The sequence below is a fragment of the Rhinolophus hipposideros genome (assembly GCF_964194185.1).
Source record: "Rhinolophus hipposideros genome assembly, chromosome: 24".
Lineage (NCBI taxonomy): Eukaryota > Metazoa > Chordata > Mammalia > Chiroptera > Rhinolophidae > Rhinolophus > Rhinolophus hipposideros.
The window spans coordinates 33,333,799-33,355,446 of NC_138070.1; the positions used below are offsets into that span (position 1 = coordinate 33,333,799).

Consider the following 21,648-nt stretch of genomic DNA (forward strand, 5'->3'; position numbering starts at 1 on the left):
CCTTGACCATGAAGGGTATCAACCTGGGAAGCAGAGAAATGCCCATGGGGCGCTTCACAGAAATATGGAATGATAAAAGTCAGGGTTGGCAATGGTTCCTCCTTCATAGAGCTGGATACAGAGAGCAGAAAAACTCATGGGAGGAGAGAGTGGTGGTGTGTCAGAGCTGGGATTGAAGCCTGGCTCTGATGTTGCAAACTTCAGAAACCCCTGCAAGCACTCAGATTCTTCATCTCAGTTAGTATTAGCAAACCATTGACATGGCATTTAGCACATGCTGCGTACCACCGTCCTCAAGGCAGTGTTCTTAAGCCTTAGGAAACTGAGGCACAGAGGCATAACGCAACTCTCCCATGGTGGACCTGGACTGGAACCCAGCATCTGCTCCCAAGGCGTGGCTGGCATCTGCATAATGGGCATAAACAATGCCTCCTATTAAGGTTGTTTTGGGTCAGAGGAGACATCTTCACAAAGTGCCTTGTGCATCTCTGTGGCCCTCCTTTAAGCTTGTTGGGGGTCAGCTGTGTCTAAATCACTCCTTCAGCCACCCATGACAGCCAGTATGGTCTTTCATGCCTTGCAGGGATGCAGTAACTATTTCCTAAATGGATGGCTCCTATAGTTGTATCGCCTGTCATTGACCTTCCACCTTCTAGAGCCACATAAATAGCCACTGTTATTACCACTGCTACCAAGTGCAGGCCAAGGGGTCATGTGACCCAAAGTCACATGTTTTGGTGGTAGGGCCAAAACTTATGTGCCCTCGCTCCTGACTACAGTGCCTTGTGATCTTGTGGTTCAAAATGGGGTCAGCAGACCAGCAGCAGCATTGCCTGGGAGCATCAGAAATGCAGAGCTGCAGGCCCAACGATGGCCTAAAATCAGACACTCAAGTGTCCCCAGGCCTGCACACCATTGAAAAGCACTGGTCTGACATCACAGTTAGGAGAGTCAGAGAGGCCAATCTGAACCACGGCAAGTCCTTCCAGAAACTTATGAGCGGCACTGCGGGAGCCTAAAGCAGCTGCCTCCTCCCCCACCTGCATTGGGGCCAAGTGCAGGCCCTCACCGAGAGGGAAAGGCTAAACCTGACTATCAAGCCCCTGCCGCAGTGCACAGTCTTCCTGCCCAGGATAGCCGTCTGCTCTGCCCGGCTCCTCACCTGTCAGTTCTCTCAACAGTCTGAGTGGGAATTTCTGCTGTGAAGCTCCTGAGATGATTCATCTGTTAAATGGCATAAGCTGCAGGGGACAGAGAAGAGGGATGACTACAAGATGGCAGAGCCCACCCAGACCACAGCCCAGGCTGGGGTGGGGCATGCAGCCCCTGCCTGGGCCATCATCCCATCTGGGCTTAGGAGTAGAGTCTTACGAAGAAGCAGTCAGCCCAGAGGGGTGCCAGGCTTGGCCAGGCCTCGGTTTGAGCTGGAGCCAAGGGAGACCGTCAGAAGTAAGGCCAGCTGCCACCCCCATCGCACCTGCCCCCAGTTAGGAATGCAAATAGACTTGTCCCAGTGGCTTACCTTCGTCTCACCTGCTCTATTCTATCACGCATAACCTCTTCTCTCACCTCACTTGGCACTTGGAAGATACGGGTGTGGCTGCAAAACACCATTCAAACCCTGGGACTCCTGAGTTTTGTTGTTTTATTTCACTAGGCATCATGAAACTGCTAGTGTTGCAATCATATGAATGATAGTTCCAACCCTATCACCACGAACTTTTGAGCTGGTCCTTGACCTTTCTAGTACCGTGTTTCCCCGAAAATAAGACCTAGCTGGACAATCAGCTCTAATGCATCCTTTGGAGCAAAAATTAACATAAGACCCCATTTTATATTATATTATATACGACTGGGCATATATTATATTATATTATGTTATGTTATGTATGTTATATTATATTATATTATATTATATTATTATATTATATTAAAGACCTGGTCTTATTTTACTATAAGACCGGGTATAATATAATATAATATAATATAATATAATATAATATAATATAATATAATATACTTATTATAGTAAAATAAGACTGGGTCTTATATTAATTTTTGCTCCAAAAGATGTATTAGAGCTGATTGCCCAGCTAGGTCTTATTTTCAGGGAAACACGGTATCAGGAACTCAAAGTGTTCTTTTTACTAACGAAGTACCACTGAGCCACCCAATAATCCTGGGCAAATGATCCTAAGGAGAATTGAGAGGTTAAGTGCCTTTACTAAAGAGTTATACAGCAGGCCAGTGGTCTTGGAAGGCATGAAATTCACTCCTTCTGAATTCCTCTCCAACTTTGTTATCAGCTCTTTATGATCAGCATTGTGCCATATTCACTATGGTTTAGAGATACTTTTAGAAACATCTGTCACAAAGAAGCTCATTGATACTGTTGTTTTTATTACACCCTGCTGGATTTGCCTTCCTCTCTATGGTCCCCTTCCTGTCCTTCCCAATTCCATATTCCCCTCCTCCCCTCACAAACCCTCCACTCTAATGAAATCAGTCTGTCCACTGAATCCCCCATTTCTGTGTCTATTGAAACTGCCTTCTCTGGATAATGCCTTGTTCTAGGTGCTTCATGACTTTTAATGTGAAGACAGTGTTAATACTGTCTGGGGGTATAGGTGTACTCATGAATATTGTTCACAGCAGGACGAGCTGGGTCTGTGCCCAAAGAGATATAAGAAAAATGAAGGGATTCCAGAGGAGAGAGATTACCCCCAACAGAGGCAGAAAGGGGGAGGCCTCAGGGAAGAAGAGGCCACAGCACTGGGCCCTGGAGTCCAGACCAGATTGGCCAAGTTGCCAAGGCTCTTGCATCTGTGAGAGGCCCACTCCCACTCCTGTTTATTTAGGTCCTGCTCAGTTCATGGGTCAATCCAAGCACACGTCCTGCTGGAAATCTTTTTGAGTACCCAGCACCTATGCCTAGGACAGGAGCAACCTGAGTCTCGCAAGCTATGCTTTTGTCGATACTCCTCAGGCCTTCTTGGAACATTGTCTTTAACATTTGCACACTTTCTTCACCTAGTTAAGTTTCATCTGTTTGAGATTGGGGACTCTGATTATTCTTTTCACTCCCTTCCAGAGGGCCTAGCAAACATCAGATGGTCAGAACACATCTACAAATAAAGGAGTATCCAATGATGCTTCATAAAGGGGTATGTATTCCCTGACTACACACTTACTGATGCTAATAGGAGAATGCGAAAACCAGTAGACTGTAGGGGGAACCAGGCAGAGCTTATTGGTTTAAAATCTCCATAGAAATCCAGAGGGGAAAAATTATATAGAGATAATTGACTGTGATTCCCGTGGCAGGGCTCTAAAGCTTTAACCTAGTGATGCCACACAGCTAAGATTTAAAACGTAATGGAAGATGAGATGCATATTATCCAAACCAAGGAACTGTAACATTTAGAGTTCTATAGTGCAGCCATGCCAGGCATGGACAAGCCTCCCATGTGTAGGGCTGTGGATGGATTAAAATCAACAACATTTATGGTTTTAGGGACTTTGGAAGGTTTCACATCCTAAAAGTCTTCTCCCATGTATGTACCAAATCCCCTTCCTATTATGTAGTTACTGAACATTTGAATCCCTATTTAAAGTGCTAATGTCACTGGAAGGGGTAAATACCTGAAAATTAGATGTCCTGAAACAAAAATACATTTCTTGAGAAATATATCCTCCTTCATAAAAAAGAGCAAGGCTAGAGATGGAAGCATGGAAAAAGCACATGAAGGAACATATAGAGATGAGGGAGGGCTCCTTCACAGCTTAATCCCACAGTTCTACTGGGAAAAAGTAACCCCAAGTGAGCACAAGTGCCAGAAAGGAAATAGGGAAGCTTATGCTGAAGGAGTGAGCCAGATCAGGCCCAGCTCTCTCCACCTTGAGTTAGCAACTTCAGAGCCAGGATGTGGATGGTCTATGCTTCTGCAGGCACAGTGGGAAGCTGGCAGAGCCACCAGAATGCTGAGCACAGAGTTCTAGCCTCTGGCACTGAGAAACCTCCTCTCACCTCAGTTGCAGATGAGGGCTTTGGCTTTTGCATTTTAAAAGCTTATTTTCTTTTAGCTCTTTAAAGTGCAGCCACTTCTGAACAAATCAACTGCTAAAAATAACAAAAGCCTGAAATTTATTCAGAAGCATTTAAGAAATGGTGAGCAAGCTTAGTTTTCCAACATCTCAAGTCATTTTAAAACTTAGGAATGAGCTGGACTTTCAAGATAGCAAAGATATTTCCTTAAGACCCCAAAGTAAGGCTGAAAACTTTCTCAATCACAGGAGTCTCTAGAGAAGAAAGGCTGTGGGTTTGTGTTGGCCAGGGAGCCTGATGAGGGGATTTTGTGCCCTTTCTTCTCTCTCCCTAAAACTTAGCTCAGGAAAAATGAGACTTGCTTTACCTCCATCTTATGAACTGGATTCTTGTTCTTTCCTCCAGGACCTCTTGGCTCTGGTTTGCTAACAAATCAGACTTTGAGAGATGGTGCCTCACCTAGGAAATTCAGGTAGGGTCCACGTGATTACTCCCCAGCAAGGATTCCATGGCTAGGGCAGAGCCGAGCCTGGACAAGCTCCAACCACTCACCCAACCACCCCGCATTCCCCCAGGATAGTTGTCTCAAACTCAATTACCACATCTCTGGTCACATGCACATCTTGGCCATAGGTAGGAGGGTTGGTGGTGGACATCTTCTCCTTTATATGCTGGGAAGCCTCTTCTTCGGTCTTAAAGGTGAATAATTTCCCTCTGAAAGTGTCACTCAATATCTGATCCCCAATTCTTCCTCTTTTTCCTTTTCCCTTTTCTTCCTCTCCATCACAACACACATGCCACATGTCCACACATACACACTCTGTATCTCACAGTCTTGGCAATAATTGAGCCTATTGCTAGCTTCCCATGGGCTTCCAGGGAGCTCACTAAGTCCTTGGTCTTATTCCTGAGACATACTGTAGCTGGGCGGCACATCTGAAACCCTGCATCCAGTATGCTTGAGATACTGGGTAGGGCTACTGGTGATTCCAATGCATCTATTACAAGGACACAAGCCCCAGAATCCTCTAGTATATCTGGTGAATTAGACACAACTATCGGCAGGGTATTTGGCAATGAACTTGAGTTTCCGATTCTAGGGAAAGAGAACTCCAGATCCCTATACCAACTGAGGCCAATTCTCTACAATTTTGGGTAACCTGAACTGTAAAGGAATCATACTCACTTTTTTCAACCAGTGTTGTACTACAGACACAGCCTCGCTTTCCACAACTTCAATATCCTGCAACAAATTGGTAAGTTGATGCCTTCGAAATACCTAGAAGCCCAGCTCCCCGCCTCCATTCTTATCCATAGTTACACATTGTAAGGTCTTCTCTCTAGAATGTCAGCAGGGGGCTCAAAAGAGAGAAGATACATGAGAAACAATTCTACATGGCTACTACCAACTTCACTTACCGAACTGGTTTTTGGTGGGAAGGGGAACCCTACACCTTTCCGGGAGAGAATATACACAATCCATGTCGTAATTATCATTTTTAAACTTATGCCAGGCCTTATTATTGACTCCCTCCTTCCATTGAAGATGCCTGAGAACCCCTCTAGAACAAGAAGGTCATTGAAGGGAGGTACTCACCTGATTGGCTGGCCAATGATGATGTAACAATGACCTCCTTTAATCTCCAGGGTGAGAGAGGAGTTGGAAAAGAGAGGTCATGAAGTAATCAGCTTTACTGATGCCATAGCTCAGAAATGGAGATGGGGCAAAGGGAGGTAAGGATAAGATGTAGCCAATATGAGCCTGAGGAAGATACAAGGGTGAAGTTACCCAAACTATAGATAGAGATGGTAGGGAGGAGCTTATGGCTGGTCACCCAGTCTTGACAATGTTGAAATAGAAAGAGATTTTATGAAGCAAAAAAATAAGTTTCTAACAAAATGAGCTGGGCCCTCTAGACATTCATTCAAACAAGGCCACAGGCATTTCTTATTCCTTATATATAGGGGGAAAAGGAGCTTATTCACCAAAAAGAACATTAAAGATGGGAAAGAATAATTCTCAACAAGGACATTTTTTTTTGTCACTTAGTTTATATAAGTGATTCAAATCATGAAAGATAAGAGGTATAAAGTAAAAAGTTAAAATACCAATTCTTATAATAGATATTTTCTAATTATTTCAAGTCACATATAGTGGAGTGCATAGGTAGAAGGACAGTAAGGTGGAAATGAAATAGGGATTGTGTTGCGACTTCAAATTTGAGGTCAAAAAAATTGATAGGGGCTCAGATGGCTGCTATTCCAATCTAGAAACTGCATCAGGAAACTGAGGAAAGTTCAGAATAGCCTAAAGGACCCTAATCAAATGTTTAGCTGCTCTCAAAAGTATTTGTAGCCTAACCCTGAGACTATTCTCAAGGTCTCAGAATCCCAGATTGTAATCCTGTCTCTACCTCTAACTTTTTATGTGACCTTAAGCCAATGATTGGGTTAAGGCTAATGATTAGTCTCTCTGGTCCTAATTTCTGTTTTCAAAATGAAAAGAATAGTCATGTCCCTAGTTTTCTTCTAGCTCTAATATTCTATAGATGGTCTCATTCTCATTTTTCTAGAGAGTCTTGAAAACCTTGGTCTCATTCTCCTCAATTCCCTTAATACAACCACTATGTCTCTTCACTCTCAACAAATCACCTCAAATTTGCGTTTATATTTGCGGAATATGCTCTTATGCTGAGGCAAAAAACAGGTTCCAAAATCAAAAAGGTTTATTTCTCATTCTCAAAAACTCCAATACAACTTGAGTAATTCTTCAGGGTAGTTGTCCTCCATGTTGTGACTTAGAGATCCAGGAAGAATTCCACCCTGTGTCCCCATAGTCTCAGGATGTGAACTTCCATGATTAATTCAAGGAAAGAGAATACCTAGAGGATTAAAATCAGCTCTTTAAAATGGGCTTTCAAACCAAATCCGCCTTCTTAAAGCATTTTGTCCAATACTAATTATATGACTCCAACCTAACTCCAAGGGAGACTAGAAATTGTAAAATAGAAGATGAAATTACTTACCAACACCTCTGTTTCTGCCACCATCCCATAAAAATTATGTTTCCATTCTTATTGATGCAATTTTATTTTTTGAATATTGAAAACATAAATATGATTCAAAAGTTAAAACTACATGAAAATATATACTCAGGGAATTTCCATGTCCTCCCCTAGCTCTTCAACCTTGTTCTTACTTCAGAAGCAACATTTTTATAAATGTCTAGGTTATTCATCCTGCATTCATGTTTCCAAAATGAACAGATACATAAATCTATTCTCACTTTTTTATTACTAAGTTATGAAATGCATACAGTAAAATTTACAAATACATGTAATGTATCAGAAAAAAATGTTTAAGCACACACACATATGTGTGTTTAATCACCACCCAGATCACGATATAGAATATTTCCAGTATCCCAGCAGGCTCCCAGTCAAAATTCTCCCACAAGATGACCAGCATTTTAACTTCTATCACCATAGATAAATTTTGCCTAGTATTTCATTTTATTACTATAACACACATTATTTATCAAATTTACTATTGATGGGCATTTGTGTTATCTCTGGTTTGATGCTTTCTAAGATAATGTTGCTATAAATATCCTTATACCTATCTTTTGTTTGACATAAGCACTAAATCTTCTGAGTATGGACATACCAAAGGAGTGGAATTTCTAAGTCATAAGCCTTACATATACTTAGTATTTGTTTATACGAAAGACCATTACAAGGTGCTTATACCAACTACTGCCCATAAGCAAGGTAGGAAAGTAACAGTTGCTCCATATTCTTATCAACACTTGTTATTGTCACTCTTTTAATGTTTAACCAGGAGAGTGGAGATATAGTGGTAACAAAGAATAGCTTAATTTGCTTTAATTAATTAATGATAAGTATCTGAGTTATATTATAATTAATGAGTTACATTATATTTAATGAGTTATATTCTAATAGCTATAATTATTATAATTTGCTACAATTAATTTCTAATTAATTAATTAAAATTATTATAATTTTCTTTAATTAATTAATAAGTATCTGAGTTATATTATAATTAATGATAAGTGTCTGAGTAACTCTATTTTTGAGGAACTATCAAAACGTTTTCTAAATGGTAGCACCATTTCACATTTGCACTATAGATGTGTGAGTTCCAATTTCTCCACATATTTGCCAACATTGTGATTATCTGTCATTCTGATTTTACCCATTTTAGTGAGAATGAAGTAGGATCTGATTGTGTTTTTTATTTGTATCCCCTACTGGTTAATCATGCTGAGCATCTTATGTGCTTATAGGCCGTTTGTACATCTTCTTTGGAGACATGTCTACTCAAATATTTTGCCATTTTATAATTGGATTATTTGTCTTTGTATTGTTTTTTGCAATTAAAGTTTATTGGGATGACAATTGTTAGCAAAGCTACATAGATTTCAGGTGTACAATTCTGTATTACATCATCTATAAATCACATTTTGTGTTCACGACCCAGAGTCAGTTCTCCTTCCATCACCATATATTTCATCCCATTTACCCTCATCTACCACCTTCCCTCCCCTCTTACCCTCTGGTAACCACTAAATTATTATCTGTGTCTATGAGTTTTTGTTTCTCATTTGTTTGTCTTGTTCTTTTGTTGTTTTGGTTCATATACCACATATCAATGAAATCATATGGTTCTCTTCTTTTTCTGTCTGACTTATTTCGCTTAGCATTATAATCTCAAGATCCATCCATGTTGTCACAAATGGTCCTATTTCATTTTTCTTTATTGCCGAATAGTATTCCATTGTGTATATATACTACAACTTCTTTATCCATTCATCTATCGAAGAACATTTTGGTTGTTTCCATGTCTTGGCCACCGTAAATAAAGCTGCAATGAACATTGGAGCACACGTGTCTTTATGGCTAAATGTTTTCAGATTTTTTGGGTAGATACCCAGGAGAGGGATTGCTGGGTCATATGGTAATTCTATTCGTAATTTTTTGAGGAACCTCCATACTGCCTTCCATAGCGGCTGCACCAGTCTGCATTCCCACCAACAGTGTATGAGGGTTCTTTTCTCTCCACAGCCTCCCCAACACTGTTTACTATTTGTCTTGTTGATGATAGCCATTCTGACTGGGGTGAGGTGATATCTCATTGTGGTTTTTATTTGCATTTCTCTGATGATTAGTAATATTGAGTGTTTTTTCATATGTCTATTTGCCATTGGTATGTCCTCCTTAGAGAAATGTCTCTTCAGGTTCTCTGCCCATTTTTCAATCGGGTTCTTTTTCTGTTGTTGAGTTTCATGAGTTCCTTGTATATTTTGGATATTAGCCTCTTATCGGAGGCACTGTTTGCAAAAAACTTCTCCCATTCAGTTGTTTGTCTCTTTATTTTGTTAATGGTTTATTTTGCTGTGCAGAAGCTTTTAAGCTTGATATAGTCCCATTCATTTATTTTAGCTTTTACTTCCCTTGCCTTTGGAGTCAAATTCATAAAATGCTCTTTGAACCCAAGGTCCATAAGTTTAGCACCTACTTTTTCTTCTATGCAGTTTATTGTTTCAGGTCTTATGCTTAAACCTTGATTCATTTTGAATTAATTTTGGTACATGGTGACAGATAGCAGTCCAGTTTCATTCTTTTGCACGGGGCTTTCCAATTCTGCCAGCACCATTGATTGAAGAGGCTGTCTTTTCTCCATTGCATGTTTTTGCTTCTTTGTCAAAATTTATCTGTCCATAGTTATGAGGTTTTATTTCTGGGTTCTCAATTCTATTCCATTGGTCTATGTGTCTGTTTTTCTGCCAGTTCCATGTTGTTTTGATTATTGTTGCCCTGTATACAAGCTAAAGTCAGGGAGTGTGATATCTCCAGCATTGTTCCTTGTTTTTAAAGATTGCTTTGGCTATTCGGGGTCTTTTGTGGTTCCAAACAAATCTGATGATTTTTTTCTTCTATTTCTTTAAAAAATGCCATTGGGATTTTGATGGGGATTGCATTAAATCTGTATATTGCTTTGGGTAATATAGCCATTTTAACTATGTTGATTCTTCCAATCCATGAGCACGGAATGTCTTTCCATTTCTTTGTGTCTTCTTTAATTTCTTTTAAAAATGTCTTATAGTTTTCAGCATGTAGGTCTTTCACATCCTTGGTTAAGTTTATTCCTAAGTATTTTATTGTTTTTGCAAAGGCATTGTTTTTTGTATTTCCTTTTCTGAGATTTCATTGTTAGTATATAGGAATGCAACGGACTTTTGTACATTGATTTTGTAGCCAGCAACTTTCCTGTATTCGTTGATTGTTTCTAATAGCTTTTTGATGGAGTCCTTAGGGTTTTCTATATATAGCACCATGTCATCTGCAAAGAGTGATAATTTAACTTCTTCATTCCCAATTTGGATGCCTTTTATTTCTTTCTCTTTCCTGATTGCTCTGACAAGGAGTTCCATCTCTATGTTGAATAGCAGAGGTGATAGGGAACAGCCCTGTCGTGTTCCTGAACATAGAGCAAAGGGCTTCAGTTTTTCACCGTTAATTATGAGATTAGCTGAGGGTTTGTCATATACGGCCTTTATTATGTTAAAGTATTTTCCTTCTATACCTATTTTATTAAGTATTTTATTGTGTTTTTATTAAGTGTTTTAATTATTAATGGATGTTGTATCTTTTCAAATGCTTTTCCTGCATCAATTGATAGAATCATATGATTTTTGTCTTTTATTTTGTTTATGTGATGTATCACATGGATGGATTTGCGGATGTTGAACCATCCTTGTGCCCCTGGGAATGAACCCCACTTGGTCGTGATGTATAATCTTTTTAATGCATTCTTATATTCGATTTGCTAGAATTTTGTTTAGGATTTTTGCATCTGTATTCATCAGAGATATTGGTCTGTAGTGTTCTTTTTTTGTGTTGTCCTTACCAGGTTTTGGTATCAGGGTAATGTTGGCCTCATAAAATGAGTTAGGGAATACTGTCTCTTCTTCAATTTTTTGCAAGAGTTTGAGCAGGATTTGTATTAGATCCCCTTTGAAGGCTTGGTAGAATTCACAAGTGTAGCCATCTGATCCCAGACTTTTGCTTTTGGGAAGGTTTTGGATGACTGATTCAATTTCCTTACTGGTGATTGGTCTGTTTAGATTTTCCAGTTCTTCATGGTTCAGTCTAGGGAGGCTATATGTTTCTAAGAACTTGTTCATATCTTCTAGGTTATTGAATTTGGTGGCATATAGTCCTTCGTAGTATTCTTGGATGATCCATTGTATTTCTGTGGTGTCCGTGATAACATCCCTTTTTTCATTTCTGATTTTGTTAATTAGTGTCTTCTCTCTTTTTATCTTAGTGAGTCTAGCCAAGTGTTTGTCAATTTTGTTAATCTTTTCAAAGAACCAGCTCTTTGTCACATTAATTTTTTCTATTGTCTTTTTGTTCTCTGTTTCATTTACTCATGTTCTGATTTTTATTATTTCCTTTCTTCTGACCTTGGTCTTCATTTTGTTCTTCTTTTTCTAGTTCTTTAAGGTGTAACATGAGGTTATTTATTTGGGATTTTTTTTGTTTGTTTTTTTGAGATAGGCCTGTAATGATATAAATTTCCCTCTTAAAACTGCTTTTGCTGCATCCCAAAAATTTTGGTGGGACGTATTTTCATTCTCATTTGTTTCTATGTATCTTTTGATTGCTCCTCTAACTTCTTTGACCCGGTCGTTCTTTAAGAGTATATTGTTTAATCTCCATGTATTTGTGGTTTTTCACACTTTCTTTTTGCAGTTGATATCTAATTTCAAAGCCTTGTGATCAGAATATTCTTGGTAGAATTTCAGTATTCTTAAATTTGCTGAGGCTAGTTTTATGTCCCAATATATGGTCTGTCCTTGAGAATGTTCCATATACACTAGAATAAAAATGTATAGTCTGATGTTTTAGGATGAAGTGCTCTCTATATGTCAATTATGTCCATTTCATCTAATGTGTCATTTAGGGCTGTTATTTTGTTATTTATTTTCTGTTTGGATGATCTATCCATAGCTGTCAATGATGTATTTAGGTCCCCTAGTATAATTGACTTTTGTTCAATTTCTCCCTTTAGTTCTGTTAGTAGTTGCTTGGTACATTTCGGTGCTCCCTGATTGGGGGCATATATATTGATGACTGTTATGTCTTCTTGTTGTATAGTCCCCTTTACCATTATGAAATATGCATCATTGTCCTTTGTTACCTTTTTCACCCTGAAGTCTGTTTCATGTGATATCAGTATGAATACACATGATTTTCTCTGCATACTATTTTCTTGGAATATCAATTTCCACCCTTTTACTCGAGTCTGTGCTTGTCTTGTATCTGAGATGTGTCTCTTGGACACAACACATGATTGGGTTTACTTTTTTGATCCAATCTGCTACTCTGTGCCTTTGTATTGGTGAGTTCAGTCCATCTACATTTAGGGCGATTATTGATATGTGAGGATTTCTTATCATTCTGTCTTTAGTTTTCTTGTAAGATGGTGTCTCCATTGTCTCCATTGCCTTTTTCTTATTGTCTATTATTTCTGTATGGTGGTATTCTATGATGTTTCCCTCCATTTCTTTTTTAATTACAGTACATATTTCCGTTCTGGAATTTAGTTTGAGCAGTTACCATTGTTTATGTAAAAGAAAATTTGATATTTAGAGTATTTTATTTTCTTCAGCATGCTTACTTTCTCCATTCCCATGTTTGGTTCAGACCTTTACTCTCCCCTTTTTTATGTTTTGATTGCCACAAATTGTTCCTTGTGTTGGTGGTCAGATACCTTCCTTTAGTATTTCTTGTAGTGCAGGTCGTGTATTAGAAAATTCCATTAGCTTCAGTATGTCTGGAAAAATCTTTATTCCTCCTTCATATCTAAAGGATATGTTTGCTGGGTATATTATTCTTGGCTCATAATTTTTCTCTTTCAATAGTTTTAATATTTGGTTCCACTCCCTCCTGGCTTGTAGAGTTTCTGCTGAACAATCTGATGATAATCTAATGGGCTTTCCTTTATAGGTTACCATCTTCTTTTCCCTGGCTGCCTTGAGGATTCTTTCTTTGTCATTAATTTTTGACAGCTTCATTACAATGTGCTTTGGAGAAGGCCTCAGAAACACAATCAAAGGACAACATGAACGTTTTACCAAAGAGGTTGCAGTAATTAGGTTTCTTATTTGCTTCTTGAATTCGAGGATCCAGTTTTTTGCACAAGTTTGGGAAGTTCTCATTGAGTATACTCTCTGTTCCCTTCTCCGTATCTTCCCCTTCTGGTATGCTCATTATTCTTATATTGCTCTTTCTGATGGAGCCAGAAAGTTCTTGTAAAGTTCTTTCACTTCTTTTATGTCTCAAGTCTCTTTCTCCTTCTATCTGTGTCATTTCCCAGTTTCTATCTTCGATGTCACTGATTCTTTCCTCCATCTGGTCAACTCTACTACCCAAGCTGGCTTTATCATTCTTCATTTCTTCTATTGACTTCTTAATCTCTAGAAATTCCATTTGGTTCTTTTTTGAAATTTTAGTAAAATGTTCATGTTGTTCTTTGTGTTTCTGAGTTCATTAAACTGTCTTTCTGTGTGTTCTTGCATCTTGTTGAATTTTTTCAGAACTGCAATCTTGAATTCTCTGTCATTTAAGTCACATATTTCCATATCTTTAAATTCATTTTCTGGAGACTTTTCATTTTCTTTCTGAGCTGTCTTGTTGCCTTGGTTATTCATGGCAATTACTGATTTATTATTTCTCTTCCTAGACATCTACAGGAGTGGCTTCTGCAACAGGTTGGTAGGAAGAGGTCTTTCTTTTGTTTTCCAGTACATGTTGGTAGAGTGTTTTATTTTCTCTCCAACAGCAGCCTTTTTTTTTCTCTCTCACGCTGTAGTGTTATGTTTTCTTTGCACTATTTCTGCCTCTCGCACAGTGGGAGGATTCCCTGGAAGACAGGCTTCTCCTCTGTTAACAGTTCACCTAGGTCATAGGGCTCCCCATCCGTGTGGGGATGCGGAGATCTTTTGAAGTTCCAAAGCTCTGCCTTCACCAGATTCAGAGCCTGTGTGTTTCATCAGTTCTGTTTTCTTCTGCAGAGATCCACCCAGATAGGTGCGTACAGGTGCGGGGTGGGTTGTGAGAGGTGGCCCAGAGCAACACCACAGCTGGTCCTGCTTCCATGACTCCCTCCCCTTTTCCAGAATTAGTTGGGCTGCGAATCTCTGTCTGTGGACCACAGTTCTCAGAACTACAATTATTCTGTTCTTTTGATCTGACACTGATACTGTTCTGCTTCTAGCACTGGGCAGGTGGGAGTGGAACGAGCTCTGGGAGGGTCAGGAGGGGACAGCTAGTCTCAGTGTCTAAGGCTTCCATTCTCTGTGGCAGTGAGGGCTTAAACCACCGTTTTCAGCCTTCTTTCCTCAGTCTTTGCTCCGAGGTCTCTGCCGTGAACGTTGGGTTCAGCCGTGTTATATGCTGTCCCCTCTGTCCTGTGGGCCATAAACAGAGCCCTAGCTGTCCGAGTTCTTCCCTCTCCCATAGCTGGGGTAGTTCGGGATGCAGCGAGCTGGAGCTCTGAGCTAGGTCTGTGTCCTGTGGCCATGAGGCTCCGTCTCCACACTTTTCCCTTCTCTCCTCCCCTGCGTGTGCAATTTGTCCACCTTTAGGTGAATTCAGTAGTGAGCCTCTTCGTCTTGCCTGTCTGCTATGCAGAGAGTCCTTTGTGGAGTTATAGCTGTTTGATTTGTTTTACATTCCAGGGAAGATTTCCAGAGGCTCACCTCTCGCCCAATTTTGATGATGTCAGCTCATCTTTTTATTGTTGAGTTGTAAGAGTTCTTTATATATTCCCTGTACAAGTGTCTTATCAGATATATTATTAGCAAATATTTTTCTTTCATTCTGTGGATTGTCTTTTCAGTTTCTTGATGGTATAATTTGAAGGACAAAATGATGAATGAAGTCATCATTCATCACACAAAATTATGAACTGGACTTTTGATGAAGTTCAATTTATCTATTGTTACTTTTGTTACTTGTGATTTTGGTGCCATATTTAAGAAACCATTGCCTAACCCATGGTAATGAAGATTTACTCCTGTGTTCTTCTAAGAGTTTAACAGCTGTAGCTTTTAAGTTCATGTTTATTATTCTTTTTAGTTAATTTTTGTATATAGTGTGATGTAGGGGGTCCAAATTAATTCTTTTACATGTGGAATACGGTTGTCCCAGCTCCATTTGTTGTAAAGAATTTCTTCCTCCATTGAATTGTCTTGGCACCCTTGTCAAAAACCAATTAACCATAAATGTAAGGGTTTATTTCTGGGTTGCTAATTTCATTTTATTGATGTATGTACCCATCATTATGCCAATACCACACTGTTTTGACTATTGTAACTTTGCAGTATGTTTTGGCATTGGGAAATGTGAGTCTCCAGCTTGTTACTCTTAATTAAGATTGTTTGGCTGTTGTAGGTTCTGCATTCCCATATGAATTTTAGGATCAGTGTGTCAATTTCTGCAAAAAGGAAAATAACCTGGGCTAGCCTAGTGGCTCAGGTTATTGGAGCGCCATGCTCCTAATGCCAAGGTCACCAGTTTGATTCTCATATGGGCCAGTGAGCTGTGCCCTGTACAGCTAAGATTGTGAACAACAGCTCTCCCTGGAGCTGGGCTGCCGTGAGCGGCCAGCAGCTGGCAAGAGCTGCTGTGAGCTGCTGTGAGCAGCCAACCGACAACTAGCAACTAACTGCCCCAGCCGGGCGGCGGGGGGGGGGGCGGGGGGGGGGCAGCGCAAGCCTCATAATATCAGCATGGGCCAGGGAGCTGTATCCTACACAACTAGACTGGTAAACAATGGCTTGAACCGGAGTGGGGGGAAGGGAAGAAAAAAAAGCTGCTGGCAGTTTGGTAGGGATTGCATTGAATCTGTTGATCAATTTGGAGAGTATTGTTATCTTCACAACATAAAGTCTTCCATTTCACGGACATGGAGTGTTTTTACATTTACTAAAATCTTTAATTTCTTTCAACAAAGTTATATAGTTTTCAATGTATAAGTTTTGCACTTCATTTGTTAAGTTTATACATATTTTATTCTCTTTGATGCTATTGTAAATGGAATTATTTTCTTAATTTCATTGTGAATTTGTCATTTCTAGTATATAGATGTATAGTAGATTTTTTAATATTAATCTTGCCTCCTTAAACTTTACTGACCTCAGTTATTGTAATAGTTCTTTAGTGGTTTTCTTAGAATTTCCTGCATACAAGATAATGTCTTCTGCAAATAGAAGTATTTTTCTTTTCCCTTTCCAACCAGATGCTTTTCAAGTCTTTTTCTTGCCTAATTGCCCAGGCTATACATTGTTAAATAGAACTGGAAAGAGCAGACAACCTTTTCTCGCTCCTGGTTTTAGGAGTAAAGCATTTTCTTTGATCATTAAGTATAGTGTTAAATGAGGGGTTTTTTTTAGACACCTTTTATCAGGTTGAGGAAGTTTACTTCTTATGTCTAGATTTTGAGTGTTTTTCTTACCCAAAGCATTGGATTTTGTCAAATTGAAATTGAGATGTTAATGTGGTTTTTGTTTTTCATTCTGAGTGTTGTGTATTAGATTTTGATTTTCAGATTTTAAACCATCATGCACTCTTGAGATATCTCATAGTATATAATCCTTTTTAAATATTGCTTGATTCAACTAGCTAGTCTTTTGTTGAGGATTTTATATCTGTATCTGTAAGAGATATTGGCCTGTTTTATTTCCTTGTGATATTCTTGTCTGGTTTTGGTATCAGGGTAATATTGGCCTCAGTTGCCCTCATGGAATGAGTTGGGATATACTCCCTTCTCTTCTACATTAAAAAAAAAAAATTGCAAAGGATTGGTAATAGTTTTTTTTTTTTTTTTAATATTTGGTATATATTAAACTTTTTAAGAAATGTCAAACTTTTTTCAAAAGAGGCTATAACATTTTACATTTCCACCAGCAATGTATAAAGTTCCAAGTTTCTCCATCCTCACAATGCTTGTATTGTCTGTCTTTTTTTATGACAGCAATTCTAGTTGGTGCATAAAGACGAATATCATTTGGTTTCAATTTGTATTTTCCTGATAACTTATAATTTTGAGCATCTTTTCATGTGCTTATTAGCTACATATATTTTAGTTGGTGAAATATCTATTCAAATCTTGTTTTTTTAATTACATTGTGTGTCTTTTTTGTTATTAAGTTGTGAGTGTTCTCTATGTATTTTTGATGCAAGTCTTCTATCAATTTATCAATATTTTCCAATCTATAAATCTCCTTATCATTTTCTTATAGTTTTCCTTTTTTGATAGGAAAACATTTTAATTTTGATGAAGTCAAATTCTATATTTTTAAAATGAGATATGCTTTGGTATCATATCTAAGAACTCCAAAGTCATGAAAAATTTTTTCCTGTTTTTCCCAGAAGTTTTATAAGTTTAACTCTTACAAGTTATGACTCTTATAACTCTTATAAGTTTAACTCACCTTTGATCCATTTTGAGTTATTTTTGTGTGTATAGCTTGAGGATCTGAATATTTATTTTTGTATATAAATATATAGTTATACCAGTATCATTTGTGAAAAGGCTATTCTTTCTTCACACTGAATTACACTGATACCTTTGTTGAAAGTTCAATTGACTGTGAGAGTTTACTTCAATATGTTAATTTTTTCCACTGACCTATATGCTTATCTTTACAACACTACCACATTGTCTAGATAATTATTATTTTAGATTTTGTTGTTTTAAGCTTTCAGATCAGGTAGTATAAATTTCTTCTTCTTTTTTTCCTAAAAAGTTTTCTGGCTATTCTAGGTCCTTCAAATTTCCATGTAAATTTTAGAATTAGTTTGTCTTGTTGATGATAGCCATTCTAATTGGTGTGAGGTGATATCTCATTGTGGTTTTTATTTGCATTTCTCTGATGATGGTGCAGCCACTATGAAGGGCAATGTGGAGGTTCCTCAAAAAATTAAGAGTAGAATTATCATATGACCCAGCAATCCCTCTCCTAGGTATCTACCAAAAAAATCTGAAAACATTTATCCATAAACACATATGTGTTCCAATATTTATAGCAGCTTTATTTACGGTGGCCAAGACATGGAAACAACCAAAGTGTCCTTCGGTAGATTAAAGCATAAAGAAGTTGTGGTATATATACACAATAGAATACTATTCTGCCATAGGAAAAGATGAAATAGTGCCATTTGCAACAACATGGTTGGATCTCAGTCAGACAGAAAAAGTAGAGAACCATATGATTTCACTGATACGTGGTATATAAAACTAAAAACAACAAAAGAACAAGACAAACAAATGAAGAAACAAAAACTCATAGACACAGACAATAGTTTAGTGGTTACCAGAGGGTAAGGTGTTAAGATGAGGGTAAAGAGGATCAAATATACGGTGATGGAAAGAGAACTGACTCTGGGTGGTGAACACACAATGTGATATATAGATGATGTATTACAGAATTGTACACCTGAAATCTATGTAACTTTATTAACAGTTGTTATCCCAATAAACTTTAATTTAAAAAAAATTTTTTAGAATTAGCTTGCCAATGTCTTTTTTTTTTTTTAAATTCTGCTGGAATTTTGATAAGCATTATTTTCAAACTATAGATCAATTTTATTTAAGTTGTCTAATTTATTGGCATAAAGCTGTTTATAGTATTCCCACCGAAACTTTAATATCTGTAGGGTCAATGGTGATGTCCCTTCTTTCAAATCTGATTTTGGTAATTTGTGTCTTCTCTCTTATTTTCTGCTCATCCTTGCTAAAGCTTTTCTTTTTTTCTTTTTAAAATATTTTCAAAGACCACTTTTGTTTACATTGAATTTCTCTATTTTTTTTCCTGTTATATTTTTGCAATTATATTTCATTGATTTCTTCATGTCTTTTCATGTCTTTTCCTTCCTTTTGCTTGTTTTGCGGTTATATTGCTCTTTATATTTTTTCTAGTTTATTAAGATGGAGACAGATTATCAATTTATTTCTTCTTTTCTAATATCAATGTCTAAAGATACAATTTTTTTTCAAAGCATAGCTTCCCTTGTATTCCATAAGTTGTATATTCATATGATTCACTTCAGCATATGTTCTAATTTCCTTTGTGACTTATTATTTTACACATGGGTAATTTAGAAGTATGTTGCTAATTTTCAGATATTTGGAGGTTTCCCAAATTTCCCCTCATTGTTCATTTCTAATTTAATTATTTATGGTCAGAGAATGTACTTTGTCTTATTTTAATTCTTTTAAATTTATTTAGACTTGTTTTATGGTACAACATATGATCCATCTTAGAGAAGATTTTAAGTTACTTACAAATTATGTGTATTCTGCTGTCATCAATTGGAGAGTTCTGTCATTATCAGGTAGGTCAAGTTGGTTGGTAGTGTTCAAGTTTTCTATATTCTTGCTGACTTTACATCTATTTTTTTCTATCAATTATTGAGATCAGGTATTTAAATCTCCAAATTTTTGAATTATTTCTCCTTTTAATTCTCTCAATTATTGTTTCATATACTTAGGAACTCTCTTGTCTCATGCATAAACATTTATAATTATTATATCTTTCTGGTAAATTACCTTTTATCATTATGAAATGTCCCTTTTTATGCCTAGTAATAAATCTTGAAATCTACATGGTGTGGTATTAATATAACCACTCCGGCTCCCTTATGAGTGTTGTTTTTATGGCATATGAGGTCTGGCAATTAAGTTTACAAACTTATCCTAGAAAAAGTGCTACGTACCTCATTGCTGAATATCACTATGATCACCTTCAAAGAACTCCCCTCAGGGAAGCTATGTACCAACACCAGCACCTAGTCCAGCCTTCAAAGCAATTTTGGAACTCTTTTTCTGGAATGGCCATCAGAGCTGTCATCATATTACCCTTGATGTCTTGAATGTCTTCCTTTCAATATTTCCTTTAGGTAAGGAAAAAAGTAACTGGTGTTCAGATCAGGTGTGTAAGTAGGGTGTTCCAATACAGTTATTTAACAATTGTCATCCCAATAAATAAATTAAAAAAAAAAAAAAGACTTCCTCACAGACAGTGCCGTGTGAGCTGGTGCATTGTCGTGATGCAGGAGCCATGAATTGTTGGCGAAAAGTTTAGGTCATTTTCATCTAACTGTTTCACTCAGATTTCTTAGCACTTCCAAATAGTAAACTTTGTTAACTGTTTGTCCAGTTGGTGCAAACTCATAATGAATAATCTCTCTGATATCAAAAAAGGTTATCAACATCATTTTGACTCTTGATTTGGACTGATGGAACTGTTTTGGTCATGGAGAGTTGGCTGACTTCCATTGGGCACTTTGACGCTTTGTTTCAGGGTCGTATTGATACACCCATGTTTCATCACCAGTAATGTCATGGCCGAAAACATCATCTTGCCTCTCCAAAAGGTCTTGACAAACTTCGACTCTCCTTTGCTTTTGTTCATCTGTGAACTCCTTTGGAATGATTTTTGCACACACCTTTCTTATGCCAAGATTTTCAGTTAAAATTTTCCTAAATATTTCTCTATCAATATTTACTTGGTCTGCTATGATTCTCACAGTCAGCCAATGATTTTAACAAACAATTCGATGAATTTTTGCAATATTTTCCTCAGTTCTGCTTTTTACTGGCCACCCTGACCTCTCTTCATCAGTGACTCATTCTCTCCCCTAAGAAAAATGTTTAATCCAATTATACACTGCTGGTTTTTTTCATGGCATTATCCCCATAAACTTGAACGAACATGTCCCTGATTTCACTTCCACTCTTGACAAGTTTAACAAGAAATTTAATGTTTGTTCGTTGCTCTAATTCAAACTCAGACACTCTCGCAACAGCACACAAAAACACACAGTAATGAATGCCACTCAGCAAGACACCACCACACATCAACATGATCACAGCTGTGAGACACTGATATACCAAGGTAATGATACCTTATCAAGCTGTTTGTACAGTGCTGCCAATGTCAGGGCATAGTGGCAAGTTTACAAACTTAATTATCTCTCACCCTTTTACATTCAAACTCTTGTGTTTTTGAATCTAAACTACATCTCTTATAGGTAGCATATGGTAGGATCTTTTTTAAAAATCCAGTCTAACAATCTCTGCCTTGTGATTAGACTGTTTAGTTCACTCACATATAATGCTATTATTGATATGGTTGAATCCACATCTGCCATTTGGGTATTTTTTTTCCTATATGTCTCATGTTTTTTATTCCTGTGGTTTTACTTACTGTCTTATTTTGTGTTGAATAGGTAATTTTTAGTGTACATTTAATTCCTCTTGTTTTTGTTTTTTTGGTTTTTTTACTATATTTTTGTGTTATTTTCATAATGGTGGCTCCAGGTATTTCACTGTATTTCTTAATTAATCACATTCTACTTCAAATTAATACTAACTTAATTGTGGTAAACTATAGAAATTTTGTTCCAGTATACCTTAATCTCCTCCTTCTTTCTTTATGCAATTATACAGAGGGTGCCAAAAAATATTTACACACATTTTAAGAAAGAAAAAACTATTAAAATTGTAAT

At 37.5% G+C, this 21,648-nt stretch overlaps 1 protein-coding gene and 1 pseudogene across 2 annotated transcripts in view; one reads left to right on the plus strand and one right to left on the minus strand.

Annotated features, from left to right (window-relative positions):
- Window positions 1–1,174: 1,174 nt before the first annotated feature.
- On the minus strand, window positions 1,175–5,542 carry SPATA19 (spermatogenesis associated 19; the record flags this gene model as incomplete). The annotated part of the gene is made up of 6 exons (XM_081037205.1): window positions 1,175–1,241; window positions 1,523–1,600; window positions 4,413–4,504; window positions 4,645–4,737; window positions 5,232–5,288; window positions 5,465–5,542. 6 exons carry the CDS (start codon window positions 5,540–5,542, stop codon window positions 1,175–1,177), a joined length of 465 nt encoding a protein of 154 aa, XP_080893331.1.
- Window positions 5,543–5,764: 222 nt separating this feature from the next.
- Window positions 5,765–21,648, plus strand: part of LOC308492329 (ribosome biogenesis protein NSA2 homolog) — a 21,542-nt pseudogene continuing 5,658 nt past the window's right edge. Inside the window, exon 1 of the transcript in view lies at window positions 5,765–5,779. The product of the transcript in view is annotated as a ribosome biogenesis protein NSA2 homolog (transcript). The remainder of the gene's footprint in view (window positions 5,780–21,648) is intronic.